This window comes from Momordica charantia (genome assembly GCF_013281855.1).
Source record: "Momordica charantia cultivar OHB3-1 chromosome 4 unlocalized genomic scaffold, Mcharantia_2.0 BLBB01000004.1, whole genome shotgun sequence".
Taxonomy (NCBI): Eukaryota; Viridiplantae; Streptophyta; class Magnoliopsida; order Cucurbitales; family Cucurbitaceae; genus Momordica; species Momordica charantia.
The window spans coordinates 21,141,229-21,159,824 of NW_028275162.1; the positions used below are offsets into that span (position 1 = coordinate 21,141,229).

At 30.5% G+C, this 18,596-nt stretch overlaps 1 protein-coding gene across 1 annotated transcript; it reads right to left on the bottom strand.

Moving 5' to 3' along the window:
- Positions 1–8,922: 8,922 nt before the first annotated feature.
- On the bottom strand, positions 8,923–10,389 carry LOC148212010 (uncharacterized). The gene is made up of 2 exons (XM_088122986.1): positions 10,297–10,389; positions 8,923–9,636 (listed from the first exon to the last, which is right to left on the bottom strand). The coding sequence occupies exons 1-2, from the start codon at positions 10,387–10,389 to the stop codon at positions 8,923–8,925; spliced, it is 807 nt and encodes a 268-aa protein (XP_087979112.1).
- Between the last annotated feature and the right edge of the window lie 8,207 nt (positions 10,390–18,596).

Genomic DNA, 18,596 nt, shown 5'->3' on the forward strand with positions numbered 1-18,596 from the left:
ACCCAGTTTTACTGTCGCTGTCGACTTGATCTCCTTGGCAATAGACTACCCGTCTGCCATCGGTGCTATCTCTTTTCTGCGAGATACGGAGCGAGAGCAGAAATAAATCAAAAGAATTTAGAGAATGAATTCAAATCCATCCCACAAAAAGTTGGTCTAAATACTCACGAATGTAAAAAAGAAAACACAGAAAAGAAAACACAGAAAAAGAGAATTTTATAGCACCATACATTATGAGTCCAAGTACAATCCCAACAGTCCTCCCTTCTACGGGTAAGTTCTAAAATACTGTTATTTTAAGAATTTAAAAAAATATATTTTTTTCAAACAAAATTTAAAATGTTGTTTGCCATCAACATTTGAGTAAGAATATTTTAAAAACTTTTGTATTTGTCAAAATAGTTCAGAAAATAATTTATTGTTAAAATAAGTTTTTAAAATAATAATAGTTTTATTTTTTTAAAAAAATCCCTCTTCCTACCTTACTGTAGTTACTTGTTAGGAACGATTAAAGATGCCTGGAAATAAGATGTCTAAAAAAAAAATAACTGTATTTGGTTGTATATATTGGGTAAATATACGTTGTATATATAAACTGAATAACACTAGCAAATATATTACAACGTAACTAGCTACAAACAATACAGATTATGACAACTTGATCAACACCAAAACTTGATAAATATAGTAGGGGCATGAGCTAAGCTGAAGACAATTATCCGCTCTACATAGTAGTAGACTGCAGCAATCGTCTCAACATGATACAATGACTAACTCCAGTAGAACAACTTTGAACTACTCGGATATGCAAGAATTCTTAGACACTTGCTTTCAACACAAACAAGAACAAGACCCCAAAAAGAAGAGAGAATTCTTGTGGGAGGAGGAACTCAAATGAGAAAACTTGATATCTCAAATGATAAAAACCACAACTATATATAGTTGTCCAAACATGTAACCTCTCACACAAAATTAAACACATATGTAACATTTTTAAATATGTAACTTTAACCCGTAAATATAAAAACAACTCCTTATTTAAGAAATAAGCTTAACTGATAAGAAAACAATAGCCAATTAGATCTAAGAACTCTTATGGTTATGCAAACCCCTAGATCACAAATGCTAAACCCCAAAATCAAGATGATTTCAACCCAAGGAAGAAGTTAGAACGAATTTACCTTGATGATTAAGATCAAGAGTAGAGAAAACTTATTTCTAAACTCAAGATTCGAATCACTCCACAAGATAGCTTGATCAAGGCTACTTGAATGACTCTAGCATGCAAATCTAACACTCAAGAATTGCAAAGAAAAACAAGCTCTAGGCTTTGAAGCAAAATAGCAACTTTCATTCAATCATAAAATCTGTATTTCAAAGAAAACAAACTATGCTATTTATAACCTCCAAAACAACCCTAAAAGTAACCTAAAGGCATTTGAAAGGTTGTAACTCCCAATTACATGATGGCCATAACATCCACTAGCTAAAATGTAACTTAAAACACATAAATGAAATGTTTAAAACTGAAAATATAATAAAAAGAGGTTTAAATCCGAGAATTGAAGTCTTGGTCACCCTTCAAAGTCTGTGTAACCTCCCAATTGTAAATGAAGCTTCACTTGAAGTAGTTTGAAGTGTAGTTTCATTAATTGATGGATGACTTGCAATAAATGAAGCTTGAGATGCACTTAAGTTCATTTAATGCAACTTGAGTTCCTTGAATTGAACTTGGCTTTATTGAATGCAACTTGAGTTAAACTCCACTTCAACTTCAGCTCCTTTAAATGAACTTAGAGTTCATTTAATGCAATGTCTCCCTTAAGCTCTACTTGGAAGATATTGACTTGGAAAATTTCATCTCTCTCTTGATCATCCATAGCTGAGCTCACCAAGTATTGAGCATGAGAAAGTAAAGCTTGTTGTAGCTTCTTGGCTCTTGATCTCGTTATGGGTCTTGAGGCATGACAATGGTGCTTTAACACATATACAGTTACAAATGTGTAACTTTGTAACTTTAACACAAAAAGAAACAAAAAAAACTTACAAATGAAAAAAAATTAAAGAATAATATTCACAACGTATATGTGAATAATTTCTTTTAAATTTCACTTTCTTTCACATATTTAAATCCAATGATATATATGTCTGAGATTAAGTAATCTGAAAATAAATTATATATATGTTTATTTTGTGTGATTACTCTAAAAAGATACATTTTATGGCATTATAAATAGTGATTAATAACAAATCAAATTTAATTCAAAAAAATAAATAATGTAAATTAAATTATTTTATATTAGCATTCTAAACTTTAAATTGACAATTTAGCACAATGATCAATTGAATAATTAATAGTAAATGTTATTTAATTAAAATTCAATATATAAATATTTAGCAGAACGACATATTTGTATAAAGCTTTAAAATCAATCAAAATTAACTTCCAATAATTAATTTACATTAATTTATATTTATTAAGTTAAAATATTAGAATTATTTTAAGCAATTATGTTTAAATATATTAAAAAATAATACATCTAAGGTAGTTGATTTTATTTAGCAATCCATCTTAATAATTATCGTTTTATGTATTTAACAAAATTAGTCATTTTCATCTTATTAATTGCATCAATTAATTATTTTTTTATATAAAAAATTAAGTATACATTTTAATAAATTAATTTATTACAATAGAATAATGAACTTAGTACATTATTGGTAAAATTTCAATATTGTTTTATTAATTATAAATTTAATTTAAATATTTTAACTAATTAATTCCAATAAATAATTACATTAAAAAATAATTTATTGAAAAAAGAGAGATAAGAGTCGCACAAAGTTTTCAAATATTTTTAACCAACAAAGTTTTACTTTCCCTTGTCTGTTACCAACCAGAAAACTCCAAAGTTTTTACTTTTTATTATAAACTAGTAAGAAACACGTGCGTTGTACTTAGAATCTTGTAGTTCTAAATTAAAGTAAAACAAATAGCATTTTTTAAGTTTATAATATTATCATTTTAAAGAAAGAAAGTGATTCTATATAAATATAAATTCAAGGTATGATATTGTTGTAATAAAAGAATATGATGAAATATTAGCATGGAAAGTAAGTACAAATTTGAAGTGTAAGAAAGATGAAAAAGCACCAACGTGCAAGTTTTTTTTTTTTAATGAATGAACGTTCTTAATTTACCTCTAATTTTCTTGATTATAAATTATTATATTACATTTTATCTTTGTTAAATTGTGTGACATTAAATCATTGAGTTTGTTCATTCTAGAATGAAAAAGAAAGGTAACAGTGAGAGAAAGAGTAACCCTAAAAGGTTCAACCTGATGATATTGAGAGGGATAAAAATTGTTTGTTTGCCCTAACTTTGTAAAAATAATTACAACATTTCACATATATAAATCAAAAGCATCAGTTTAAAAAATAAATAAATAAAAATCAAACTCATAAGCATTCTTATTATCCAAATTATGAGAATAATCGAATTTTGCTTTATCTCGATTCCATCAATCACCATCTCGACACATCGTACTCTAGAATTTCTTTCAATCTGAACAATGATAAATTTGGGGAAAGTGAACCGATGCCATCAACTCAGCTTTAATTTGGTTTCTCTTCACTATCAATTCTCCTCTCGATCACCCATATGTGCATTGTTGTTGTCGTTGCTAAAGCAAGAGAGTAATTTTCATACCTTCACACCACTTGGAAAATTTTCCACTTTGTTCCATCCACCACCTCTTGATTTTTGGTTGGCATGAGAAAGAAAAGACACATATTTATATATGATTGGAAGGGGATTAGGAAGATGAAAGGATTGAGAGAGGGTATGTGATAATTGGAAGGGGGTTAGGAAGATGAAAGGATTGGAGGAGGGTATGTGGTAGATGAAAGGAGTTAAAAAAAAATCAATGAGAAAGATGAAGTTAATGAAAGAATAATTAAGAGAGAGAAGATTAGTAAGAGAAAATAGGGGAATTTAGAGGGATGGGATCGTGACGGAGAGAAGAGATAAATTGAGAGAGAAAGATTGTATTTAAATGACACAATTGTCATCAAAAGAAAAATGAAAAGAGTTATAATGAGAGGGCAAAAATAGTATATAGAAGTTTCTCCTCATCCCACCTTTTATATAGATGTTCAAAAGTGATTCTTACTTTTCTCTTATTTATTGTATATCTATTCTTGTTATTTATGGTTCGTACTTTTAAGTTGTTTAAAAATAAGTTGGAAATTTCTCAAGTTAAAAGTTGTTCTAATAAGTTCACCATTTAAAATAATTACTATATCAGGGAGGTTTTCACACTCTGGAAAAAAAAACAAAAAACAAAAATAAAAGTTGAAAAAGTAAACTGTTGTAAAATTGAGGAACGAAACGAGGCAACGTTAGGGAAATAAAACTAAATAAAACAATTCAAATAATAAAAGAAAATTCAAAATTCAAAATGGCATTTCCCACCAATTTTCAAACTTGATTTCCCACCAAATTTCTCACTAATTCTTCACCACTAATTTCTCACTAATTCTCCCTAACAATGAGCACCACATTGACCTTATTTATAGGCCATGGATAAGCATGTGGTGTGATTTACATGACACTAATAATGTTTAAAATTGAGACATATGGAGCATTAGGGTTTCCACACATGGTGCATGGATGATGGAACATATGAGGTTATGAATAAAAAACACATAGAGGACATATGGAGCATGGATTATGAGACACCTCAAGATTTGGACACTAAGTAAGGGTTAGTGGGCATCTATTTAATTTAAAAATTCATAATACTCCCCCTTAGATGCCCATTGTATATATGAGATATGCCTCGTTAAAACCTTACTAGGGAAAAACCCAGTGGGAAAAAACCTAGTGAAGGAAAAAGAGTACATATTTCATATAATCTAATAAACCCAAAATAATACAATATATTTAACTCCCCCTCATCGAAACATCACTTGAGATCTCTGAGTCATCGTATTCCAACGTCGCCCACCAATGTTTCAAAGGTTGTTGTAGGTAATGCCTTTGTGAATATATCTGCCAAGTATTCTTTCGAACAAATTTGTTGAACAGTGATAGTATCATTCTTTTCAAGATCATGAGTATAGAAAATTTTTGGTGAAATATGTTTTGTTCTATCTCCTTTAATATACCATCCTTTGATTTGAGCTATACATGCTGTGTTATGTTCGTAAAGTATCGTTGGAAGATTTTTACTAGATGATAGACCACATGTTTCACGAATGTGTTGAGTCATTGATCTTAACCATACACATTCTCGACTAGCTTCATGAATTGCAAGAATTTCAGCATGATTTGAGGAGATGGCTGTTATGGTTTGTTTTACTGATTGCCATGATATAGCAGTTCCTCCACATGTGAACAAATAACCAGTTTGAGATCTAGCTTTGTGTGGATCAGATAAATATCCAGAATCTGCGTATCCAACTAGATCGAAATTTGATTTGTTTGAATAAAACAACCCATATCAGTCGTTCCTCAAAGATAGCGAAATATATGCTTAATCCCATTCCAACGTCTTTTTGTAGGATAAGTACTATATCTAGCTAATAAATTAACTGAAAATGCTATATCTGGTCTTGTGTTATTAGCCAGATACATAAGTGCACAAATTGCACTAAGATATGGTATTTCAGGACCAAGAAGCTCTTCATTACCTTCTCGAGGTCTAAATATATCTTTTTTCACATTAAGTGAGCGAACTTCCATTGGAAGATTTAATGGGTGCGCTTTATCCATATAAAATCTTTTCAAAATTTTCTCTGTATAAGTTGACTGATGTACAAATATCTCATATGCTAAATGCTCAATTTGTAGGCCAAGACAAAATTTTGTTTTCCCGAGATCTTTCATCTCAAATTCTTTCTTAAGATACTCTATTGTCTTTGAAAGTTCTTGAGGAATTCCAATTAGATTCAAATCATCAACATATACAGTTATAATGGCAAATCCCGACTGTGATTTCTTTATAAAAACACAAGGACATATTGGATTATTCTTATATCCTTCTTTCAACAAATATCCACTTAGACTATTGTACCACATTCGTCCTGATTGTTTTAATCCATATAATGATCTCTGTAACTTTATGGAATACAATTCCCGAGCATTAGAATTGGGTACTTTAAATCCTTCAGAAATTTTCATATAAATATCATTATCAAGAGATCCATATAAATATGCAGTGACTACATTTATAAGATGCATGTCAAGACTTTCAAACACAGTCATGCCAATTAAATATCTCAGTGTAATTGCATCCACCACAGGAGAATATGTCTCCTCATAATCAATACCGGGTCTTTGTGAAAAACCTTGTGCAACCAATCTTGCCTTATATCTTGTAATCTCATTGTTTTCATTTCTTTTTCTTACGAATACCCATTTGTATCCCACAGGCTTAACATTTTCTGGTGTTCGGACTACTGGTCCAAAAACTTGACGTTTTGAAAGTGAGTTAAATTCTGCCTGAATTTCTTCTTTCCATTTAAGCCAATCTTTTCTATGTTGACATTCTTTCATAGATTTTGGTTCACAATCGTCACTTTTAGATAAAATGTCAATAGCAACATTATAAGCAAAAATGTTATCAATAACTACATTAGTTCGGTTCCATCTTTTTCTAGTCATAACGTAATTCATTGAAATCTCATTATTATCTTCAGATACTTGACTTTCCTCAATATCTTTATGAGTAGTCATGTTTAGGATTTCTTCTGGAATATCCTCATTCTCAATTGTGTCATTTTGATTATTGACTATTTTTCTTTTCCGAGGATTTTTATCTTTGGAACTCATTGGTCTACCACGCTTATGGCATGTTGCAGATTCATTAATGACAACTTTCTGCATTGGGATATCAATTTTCGATGGAACATTCGCAGCTGTTATATGTGACTTAGTCACTTTTTTGGCATCAATAAATGCATCTGGTAATTGATTTGCTATATTTTGCAAATAAATTATTTTCTGAACTTCAAGTTCACATTGATCTGTACGGGGATCGAAATGAGACAATAACGATGCATTCCATGTAATTTCTTTTTCCAACTTCATTATTCCTCCCCCTAATGTTGGAAAATTTGTCTCATTAAAATGACAATTAGCAAATCGTGCAGTAAATACATCACCCGTCTAGGGTTCAAGATATTTAATAATTGATGGGGAATCAAATCCAACATATATTCCTAGCCTCCTTTGAGGACCCATCTTAGGACGTTGTGGTGGAGCAATTGGAACATATACTGCACATCCAAAAGTTCTCAGATGGGAAATATTTGGCTCTTGGCCATAAACTAATTGTAACGGGGAATATTTATGATAAGATGTTGGTCTAAAGCGTATGAGCGACACTGCATGTAAAATAGCACGTCCCCATACAGATGTAGGAAGCTTAGCTCTCATAAGTAATGGTCTAACAATTAACTGCAATCGTTTTATAAATGATTCTGCTAAACCATTTTGTGTATGAACATGAGCTACAGGATGTTCAACATTTATCCCAATTGCCATACAGTAATTATTAAATGATTGGGATGTAAATTCACTGGCATTATCAAGACGAATACTTTTAATTGTATAATCAGGAAATTGTGCTCGTAACTTTATTATTTGAGCAAGTAGTCTTGCAAATTCAAGGTTTCGACTTGATAATAAGCATACATGTGACCATTTATTTGATGCGTCTATTAACACCATAAAATATCTGAAAGGACCGCTTGGTGGATTAATAGGTCCACATATATCACCATGAATTCGTTCTAAAAATGTAGGTGATTCAGTCCCTACTTTAAATGGTGATGGTCTAATGATCAATTTGCCTTGAGAGCAAGCATCACATGATAATCATTAGATTGGAGAATATTTTGGTTCTTTAATGGATGTCCATGTGAATTTTCAACGATTCTTCTCATCATTATGGACCCAGGATGACCTAATCGGTCATGCCAACTGGTAAATATATCTGGATTTATGAACTTCAAGTTCGTAGTTGCATATGTTTTCATTACTCGTATATGAGTATAATATAATCCAGAAGATAAAGCAGGCAACTTTTCAAATATACGTTTGTTATGTGAGACAATAGATATAATATAGAGATATTCTATATTATTCTTGTTATCAGTCTCAATATGATAACCATTGTAACGTATATCTTTAAAACTCAGTAGATTTCTCTTTGATTGACTAGAGAATAATGCATTGTCAATTGTAAATTTTGTTCTCTAGGCAAAATTATGTCTGCTTTTCCAAAACCTTCAATCAAGTTTGCAAAACCTGATATAGTATTGACTTTTGCTTTCAGCATTGTCAATTTAGAAAAATATTGTCTACTTTTAAGTATTGTGTGCGTAGTTGCACTGTCTGCCAGACATAGATCACCATTGCTCATTTTCGAGTCATCTAATATATGAAAATTGTCCATGCTTCTTCATTAAACAAAATAATTACAATAAGAAAAAGGAAGAAGAAGAAGAAAAAAACTTGAAATACAAAACATACATAAAATATATAAAAAAAACATTAGTTCTGAATATTCTCAAAATCAAAAGAAGCACTTGTTATTCCATCCATTGTGCTCAATGTGTCAATTTGTTCTCCAGGAGATTCAAGAAAGTCAGCCACATTCAAACTTGTAATATTGGCAGCGTCAAAGATATCACCATCCTGGTAGGCAAGATTTGCTTCCACATTTTTTCCTTTTTCTTTCAAGGAAGCTTGATAAAGATCCACTAAGTGTTTCGACGTACGACAAATATGTGCCGAATGCCCAGTCATACCACATCGGAAGCACTTATTTTCAACACTTCTGGAATTTTGATCTTGTGGAGCTTTTCCTTTATGATCAACATTTCGTGTGGTTCTTTTAAAATTTGGACGATTTAACGCCCACCACGAAATGAAAAGTTATTTCTTCCTCTGCCACGGTCACGCCCTCGACCACGACCTCGACCTCGACCACGATTATTGAAATTTACAGCATTCGCCTCTGGGAATGGCGTTGCTCCCATTGGTCGAGATTCATGATTTTTCATTAATAGCTCATTATTTTGCTCAGCAACCAGAAGGCATGATATGAGCTCATAATATTTCTTAAAACCTTTCTCTCGATATTGTTGTTGCAAGAGTATATTCGAGACATGAAAGGTTGAGTATGTCTTTTCTAGCATATCACTATCAGTAATTTTTTCTCCACATAACTTCAATTTTGAACTGATTTTGAACAGTGCAGAATTATAATCACTTACTGATTTGAAGTCTTGGAGCCTCAAATACATCCATTCATAACGAGCTTTAGGAAGAATAACTATTTTTTGATGATCATATCTTTCTTTCAAATTTTGCCACAAGGCAAGGGGGTCTTTTATTGTCAGATACTTCATTTTCAACCCATCGTGAAGATGGTGACGAAGGAAAATCATGGCTTTTGCCTTTTCCTGACTTGTGGTTGTATTTCTTTCTTTGACGGTTTCTTCCAGGTTTATGGCATCAAGATGGATTTCAGCATCTAGTACCCATGACAAATAATTATTGCCATTGATATCAAGAGCGGCAAATTCTAATTTGGTCAAATTTGTCAGGTGACACTTCGGAACCTACCTTCAACAGGGGAAATGACAGAGGCTCGTGCTGATAACGTGTTGTAAAATTGAGGAACGAAACGAGGCAACGTCGGGGAAATAAAATAAACAAAACAATTCAAATAATAAAAGAAAATTCAAAATTCAAAATGGCATTTCCCACCAATTTTCAAACTTGATTTCCCACCAAATTTCTCACTAATTTCTCACAACTAATTTTTCACCAATTCTCCCTAACAATGAGCACCACACTTAAGCATGTGGTGTGATTTACATGACACTAATAATGTCTAAAATTGAGACATATGCGGCATTAGGGTTTCCAGACATGGTGCATGGATAATGGAACATATGAGATTATGAATAAAAAATACATAGAGGACATATGGAGCATGGATTATGAGACACCTCAAAATTTGGACACTGCAAGAATTAGTGGGCATCTATTTAACTTAAAAATTCATAATATAAACAAATTTGTTCACTCTGTAATCCAGCAGCATTGAAGACCTTTGACTCAAGAGAGATTTGCATGTCAAAAAAATAAGAAATTCTAATTTAAATTATTCTCAAAGAAGGTCATACAATTTAAGAATAATTCAAACCATCTAAGTGTAGAAGAAATCTATTAGAAGATTAGAATTATTTGAAAACATTAGACTAATTGATCCTAACCGGCAAAAAGTTGTGATTTTTGTAGTCTTTCTCAACCAACCAAATATGAATAATTATTTCCGTCTCAGGGAGAACAGGAGGCTCAAGTGACATGGTGTGTTGAGACTATAACCATGTATATTTATATACCAATAATAGATTTTCTATAACCCTTAAAATTAAGGAGCCGATTTCTCTTTATAAAAAAAAATGATTTCTACCCAATCAAGTCATACCACTAAATATAAGTCATGTGTTCATAGTCACGATCACCCAATATATCAATTAAATAGCTCAAATAGAGGGGATTATATTTAACTCATCAAGTCAATAATAATCTTTTGATTATATCGCATTAAACCTTGAACTTGAATATATATATTACAGTGAACAACACTCTTAAACCAAATTACTTATGAGCCAATCAATAAATGGTACCAAAATCTACTGATAAAAGCATTCAAAATCATGTCACAAAAATAAAATGCTCAAACCCAATCACTAAAATGCTTAGAACCTAGACACAAAATCAAATTAATAAAATAAAAATACAAGATTCCTGGCTCTTTTTACAGTGCTTGTAAGTCATGATTATGTAATTAAATGCACAAAAGGAAGGCCACTAACACTTCTGCTCTTTTAAATTTTTGAGAACAAAAGCAAGTGATGAACCCAAGTTTTTGTGCATTAAATATCCAACAAAAAGAAAAGAAAGAAAGAAAAAGGAAAAAAAAAAAAAAAGTTTGACCAAAGGAAGTGGTTGAAATTTCAATGGGAACGCAACCCACAAGGCTTAGACTAATTTGGAGTTTTGAACAAATAAAAATTAAAACAACCCACGCGTTATACAGCTCACCTCACTCACAACTCAGAATCTAATTTTTCACAAATCTCCTTCGGATAGTTCACTTCATTTATTAATCTATCTTAAAAGTTAAAACAAACTGTTTAATAAATTTAATTATATTCTTCGCTCACTACAGACACAAGGAGAAACGTGTTTTCCTTTCTTATTTATTAATTTATATAAGTGTCAGTGGTGATGTTATTCAGTTTCAGAATATTTATATTTTTACCTATATATTAGTCCAATTAGCTTGAATATAATTCAACCGGTTAAAACATATTTGTTGGAATTGGTGGAGCTAAATCGACGTTGAAACAAGTTAGGGTCGAGTCGGGATATGTCAGGACGAGGATGGATGAAAAATATAGACAATAATGGATGGGTCTTTTGGCCGCGAGCATGGCACCGCAATGCTCTCAACTCTGGGACACTACTTTACAGTTTCATTACTGTAAGATTGAAAATTCGAACTCTCAACTTCATGGTTGGATACAGATGTCTTAACCCGCTAAACTATGCTCTAATTACCTGTCATATTATTTTATACTTAAACTTCAGATTGTTGCTAAATTAAAATTCTCACAAGGAAAATGACCATTTTTAAAAAAAAAATACAGAAATCAAATGACAATTTGGAAATACAAAAGACTTAAAAAAGTAAGAAAGTATAAAAACAAGATAATTTCTTTTCTTCTTTTCCTTATTCTTTTTTTTGGTTGAAAATATAGAAACCAAATAATTAATTGCGCTACGGGTCTCTAAATTTAAGCTAAGCGTGTAGGGGGTAGAAAAGGAAAAAGATTGTAGGGGAAAAAAAGACTGGGTCGAGAGAAATGGTGTGGTGGCGGTATTGGGATTGTAGAACAAGTCTAAGCAAAAGCAAAACACCCCAAAACGCGTGCAAGTGCCGCGTTTCATTCCAACGACGTCGTTTCGAGCTTTACGTTCTCCCCTATATCTTGGTGGTTAAGTTTCCTCACCACACAACGCACTTTCCTCTTGGCTTCCTCCTCTTTCCCTCTCCACTGTCAAAAAAACCGTTACTTTATTACTAACAAAACCCACCGTCTCACCTCGCCAAATGGCAACCGCCGCCGCCACCGCCGCTGCCACCTCAGCTCCTCGCTGGATTCCAAAACGCGGCCAAGTCCTCCGCCGCGTTCTTAAAAAGCTTTTCTTCTTCTGTCACTCTTCCGCCGCCCGGCGATCTCCTCCGCGAACCTCCTCCTCTCGCGTTTTTCCTTAGAAACCCCCAAAATTAAATTATTAAATTTAAATCTTCCACTCGGCCCGTGCTTCCATCGCCACCGACCATCAGATTCTGAATCGGACGGAGGAGAATGAGATGCGACCACCCTCCTGCTCTGTTTCATAAATTAATCCCCAATTTAAAATTTTTAATTCTCTTTATGATTTATTCTTTCGTTGTATTACGATATTGATTAACTTCTTCTTTCGTTCCTTCTTTCTTTAAATGTGATGTAATGTAGAAGTTTTAATTTGATTTTTATAGTACAAAAATGTTGGGTGGAGATCCAAAAATGGTGTCTGATCGATCAAGCAAATTCCAATTTTTTGATCTTCGAAGAAGGAAAAAAAAAGGGCCTGAGAGTACAAAATTTTCCCGGAAAATTAGGAGAATTCCCGAGAAAATCCGAGGGAAGTAAACGTAACAGAATTGGCAACTTGGTTGGCTATGTTGACTGAGGGCTCACACTAGCCTCTGTGGTCTTCATATTTCCCAATAACAATTGAAAGTTTATTATTTATTAATTATGAAGAGCTTTTTTTTTTTTTTTTTATAAAATAAAATGGTCAACTTAGCTGACTCATATTCAAATGCTGCACACATTCAATGCAGATCAAGACATCAAAGTTGGATAGACCAAATAATTTTAAAGTGTTTCCATTCAATCTATTTTTCTGTATTTTATTATTTCCATTTAGGTTCAAACTTCCTTCATTATTTGGGTCATCAAGGTTAAGATCCATTTCGTTATTGTTTTTTTTCTTAATCCTGGAATCTGAAAAATATGTAATTGAATTCTAACAAATGTACACAGTTATTGAGATTATCTATTGCAAATTTCTCTCCTTGGGATGATGAGCCAAAACAGAAAACACATGTCCTATTAAAAAATGGATTTTTTAACACTATTACCAATTCTTACCGGGTTGTCTTATAAGGATTACAATATTGTTTTCCTATAAGAATTAGGATATTTGGCATCTTATAAATAGAGCCTTATGTTAAGGTTTCATTTGTACATAATCCAAATAAAAGGTAGTTGTGGGCAGTGTCGAAAATGATTCTGTATCCTGTGGGTTTAGTGAGTGTTTTTCATTCATGTATCTAAGTATAGTGTGTTATAATACTTAGAAGCTAGAGGGCTTTTGTTGGGACCTCTAGGAGATATTTTTTGGGGAGAGTTTTGTATTATAATTGTTGAACAATTATTAGTGAATTACCCACATTTAAGTGGAAGACTGGACGTAGTCCTTAGGGCTGAACCAGTATAATTTGCTGTGTCGTTATTCTTGTGCTTTTACAGTTTCTTCCTATTTTCATATATTTTGGTGTGTTTGGATATTTCTGTGGAAGAAGAAATTATTCACGGTCTTCAATTTCCCAACAATCAGATTATACCAACAATCAGATTATATAATCACCCTCGAACTAATTTTTATTAGATTACATTATACTTTTGCTTTAACTATAATGAGAATTAATCCATATACTTTTAAAAGTAATCTTTATATGGCAAAATAAGTTTAAAGTAATTGTAAATATAGAAAATTCTAAATTAAAAAAAAAATAAAACTCATAGAAAGTACTAAAACAGACAACTATTAGTGAAGACGTATATGAGTAATAGACTATATCAATGATAGACTGTCTATGAGTGATATTATATTCTATCACTAATAGACTAATAGACCTAAATGAGTAATTTATAAGGATCAAAAGAGAAACACAATATAGGTGCATAATTTTTATTCTTTTTATATTTACAAATATGTAAATGTGAATGGTGACCCATTAAAATCTTTCTTCATCTTTTATCTCCAGATTACAATTTACCAAACATCTTTAGGGTTAGTGAATGGTAATATAAATTCAACTTGATTTGCGAAAGGTGGTAAATAAAAGCTTTAAAATGTGATATTTTATTTAGATGCATGAAGATTGGGCAATGGCCCAAAAGATAGCCCAAGCTCAACATGGCCCAATCCAACAATTCAATTTTAGCCCAATCTGAATTTTGATCCAATAAGCTAAATCACGGCTAGGTTAGCTTGATCCAAGCGGAGCCTAAACAAGTTTAGGCTCGTTGAGTTTGTTCAATATTAAGGAGTAAGGTAAGTCACGTTAGAGTAATTCTATTTTGCAGTGTCGATAAATATGATATTGTTTTAAATATGAAAATACATAATTAGTTGAAAATATGATATTAAATTTCTGTCGGTATGTCGATATTTTCATATATCTATGGGCTCGACATCAACATGAAAGATAAATTGACATTTCCATAGTATTACAAAAAAAAAAAAAAATCAACAAAATATCACTCAGACTTAATAATAATATTAATCATTTTAAATGTATTTTGAATGGGTGAAATGCTTATTTATTAATTTAAATATTTTTTACGAAATTTTTATTTTTATAATAAAAAAATCTATCGGCAACGATATTTTCATGAAATTGAGACTGTGCATTTTCATCGACATCAACATTTAAAACCTATTACAAATTCCAATACCTACCTGCTAAATTGCTAATCAATAATATATATACTTTGTCAATCCTCACCCCTACATGTTGTATTAAAAAAAATAATATATATACTTCAACCCATCAAATATTACTTTTTTTCCCCTTACAACAAGTTGAGGGGGAGATTTGAACTCATAACTTCTTGGTCATAGTTATATGTCAATTATTACCGAGCTAAACTCATGTTTGCTCGTCAAACATTACTTATCTCTAATTAATTTGTATTAATGAAATAAAAAGATTGAACTAAATAGACTAATCAATAATATATATTTAATATATTAGTTAATTATCGAAACAACTATTAAATACGTAGGTTAATTAGTGATACAATTAATTTATAGGTAGCCAATATAAATATAGTTCACTAGTTAAAATATATTGCTCATTTCTTAGAGGCGGAAGGTTCAGTCTTCAATCCCCACATTTTTTTGTACTAAAAAACAATTAATTTATAAGTAGACAAAATATGGATTACAATTACATGCTAGGTAGAACCTACCGTTATACTTATAGATTATCAATAGTAATTCAGTTATCCATTGCTATCTTATTAAAAAAATTAATTTACCATTATTGAAGTTAATCAATATTTAATAAATTTTAAAAGGAAATCCCTATGTTTAACATTTTTTTTAGTACTGTTTACAATTGTTTATTCAAATATATTATATTTGTTAATCTTTGTAATATTTTTGTTTCCCCTTCCAAATTTATCCAACTAAATATGGGTCAAAGGTACGTATGTGCTTGGGCCTACTATAAAAAGATTTATTCGTCAAAGCCCATTTTCTGAGCCATTATTGGGCCCAAGGTAGCAAGGGCTTGGCCCACCATATCTCACAATCATGATCCGCCAATGTCGTTTTCCATAGTGGGATCCGACATCATGAACTATACTGTTGACGTCATAAATAACTTTTGAAAAAAAAAACTCACAGTTGAAATCCCAAGAGATATTAAAGAAAAATATATTCAAATTTTCTCATCTTTAGAGATTTGAAGAAGGGGAAAAAAATTAAAGACAGAAATTTAAAGCAAAAGCAGCAGACATTCTCACGCATATCTAGTATTTTCTTTCATTTCTTTTTCTAAAATAAAAATAGGTTCTCTTTTCTTTTCTTTTCTTTTCTTTTTTTTCTTCCCCTACTAGATTATAATAATGAAGAAAGTTAATATTGAAAATTAATGGTTGGCATGTGACACAATAGAATCCACTTTTTAAATACAAAGCAATCATTGGTTGAGATCCAAATGGGACAACTTTATAATTTCGATTCATAATATTACAAAATATTGAAGTGCTCCCAAGTAAGTAAGTAAATATCTCTTGAAATTGAGAGACTTATACCTAAAAAAGAAACAAAAGAAAATAATAAATAACTGTCAATATTTTAGTTGTGGTAAATGAGAGATATATACCGGCACCTAGGTAACTACGAAACAGACCCTCCTATTTTATTTTTGTTTTTCATTTCTAAGTTAAAATATTGTTAATAGGTTTTTGTATAATTTCACTTTTTTTTTTTTCATTTTCTAGTTTAAATTAATACTGTTTTTTTTTCTTACTTTCTAAATTTATGCTTCCAAATGGAGGTGAAGAATTTGAGTTTCCTTCAACCCCAAGTTATCCCAAAGAAATTAAAGCAACAAAAAGACAAATTTATTACCTTTTCATTTTTAGGTTCAAGAAGGTTCATATTCACCGCCAGCTGGAAAAGAACCCTCTTCCATAAAAGAATCCATCTATTTATTTGAATGGCCAAAGTGTGGGACTTTATTATTATTTTTTTAATATTACTATTTTTACCATTATTTTCAAAAATATGTTATCAAACGAAACTATTTTTAAGAATAATGTTCATAAAATAGTTGGTCATCTCTCTATAGTCAGCAATAATAAGTCATCTTTTTTTAAAAAAAAACTATTACAATATTATATAAAATAAAAAATTAGGGCCTACATTCAATGTAAGTCTTGAATACTAATCCTAATTCTATGATTGTTGTGCTATTTTCAATTTATATAATATTGTAATATTTTGTTTGTTTGTTTTCATTGAAGCAATGATGTCGTCTCTTCCAGAAATGACTATTAATTAAATGTTCGTCTAGTTGAAAATAGTTTTTAAAATATTAATATTAGAGAAAAAAAATTCCTAAAGTGTGTGCATAATACATATTTTTTATATATTAAAAGATTAAATAAATTAATCTTTTGATGTCAATTAAGATTTGATGAATACTTAATTAGTTGATTAGGTTAACTGATGTATTATTTATATAATATTGTCAATGAAAATTGACATTTACATCCTTTAAAGGCTGACGTGATCCTATTTCAATAACTATATACTTGTTCTAAAAAAAAAATTGATATTTACACCCTTTAAATGTTGACATGATCCTATTTCAATAATTATATACTTGTTCTAAAAAAATTATATATGTAAAAAATAATAAAAATTAGAAAAGGAATAATGTCACTTCACAATTTCATACACCAAACATTTAATCCATAATGTTTATTCTTTTATTTATTTGTTATTATTTTTTGTGAAAAGTAATCCATGAGTTTTGAAAGTTTTAGAGACATAAATCTTCTAAACGTTAAAATGTAAAATAGGGATGAATTACAAAAAATCAAGATTATGGATATTACAAACTCAAATCATATATCAAATCTAGAACTTGATGTTTTCAAATTCCAAACTACATAAATTGAAAATATGTGTGTCAAATAATAAGATTAATTATTAATTGATTATGAAATTTGTCATTCAATTAACCGAACACATCCTACCAAAAGTCAGATAAAAGTCAAAACTATAAAGAAAGAAAAAGAAAGAGAAAAAAAAAAGAAGATAGAGAGAGAGCATTCCGCACTTCCATGTCATAAATAAATAAATAAGAGTAGATGTTATATTTTGAAAAATGGACAAAACCGAATCCAAATCAGTCATCGCTGAAAATGTTCAAACAAGTAGGTATTGCATTCCACAATTATGCGATACAGCTTTTATATCATTTCCTCACTTTATAATCTTCTCCACTTCCATATTTTTTCTTTTTTGACTTTAATTGAATGACAGCCATTGGATGTAACAGACTTTACGGTAATGATTTTCTTTTTAATAATATGATATCCTCTCTTTCAATTTAAATTCATAATCTTTAGGACTTGTATAGTTTTTAGTCGGGTAGTTTTAAAATTTTCAATCGTCCTCATCATTTAGATTTAATTTTAATTTGATTTCTATGATTTTAAAATTTTTAATTTGATATTTTTTTATTAAACTTTGTAAGTCATTTTTCAATATTTTATCCACACGAATAAAACTTTGTAACTTTGTAAGTCATTTTTCAATATATATTCAGTAGTTGGCTTTATAGACCACCGGACTATTATTACTTTATTGTGATCCTTCGTTAGTGAGAAGAAATTCTTTCTACAATCATTAAAACAAGAAATGAAAATATTACCAATGAAGCAATTTGTTATTCAAATAAAAAATATTAGCTTATTATGATGTCTTAATATAATAACCGCAAGGACAATTTTTTAAGATTAACTAAACTAAAACGGAACTTTTAAATCTACCTGAATAAATTAAAAAATTATAGAGGATTAAATTAAAACTTCTAAAGTCATCAAATTAAAATGGATTGTAGGGACTAGATTTATAATTTAGCTCA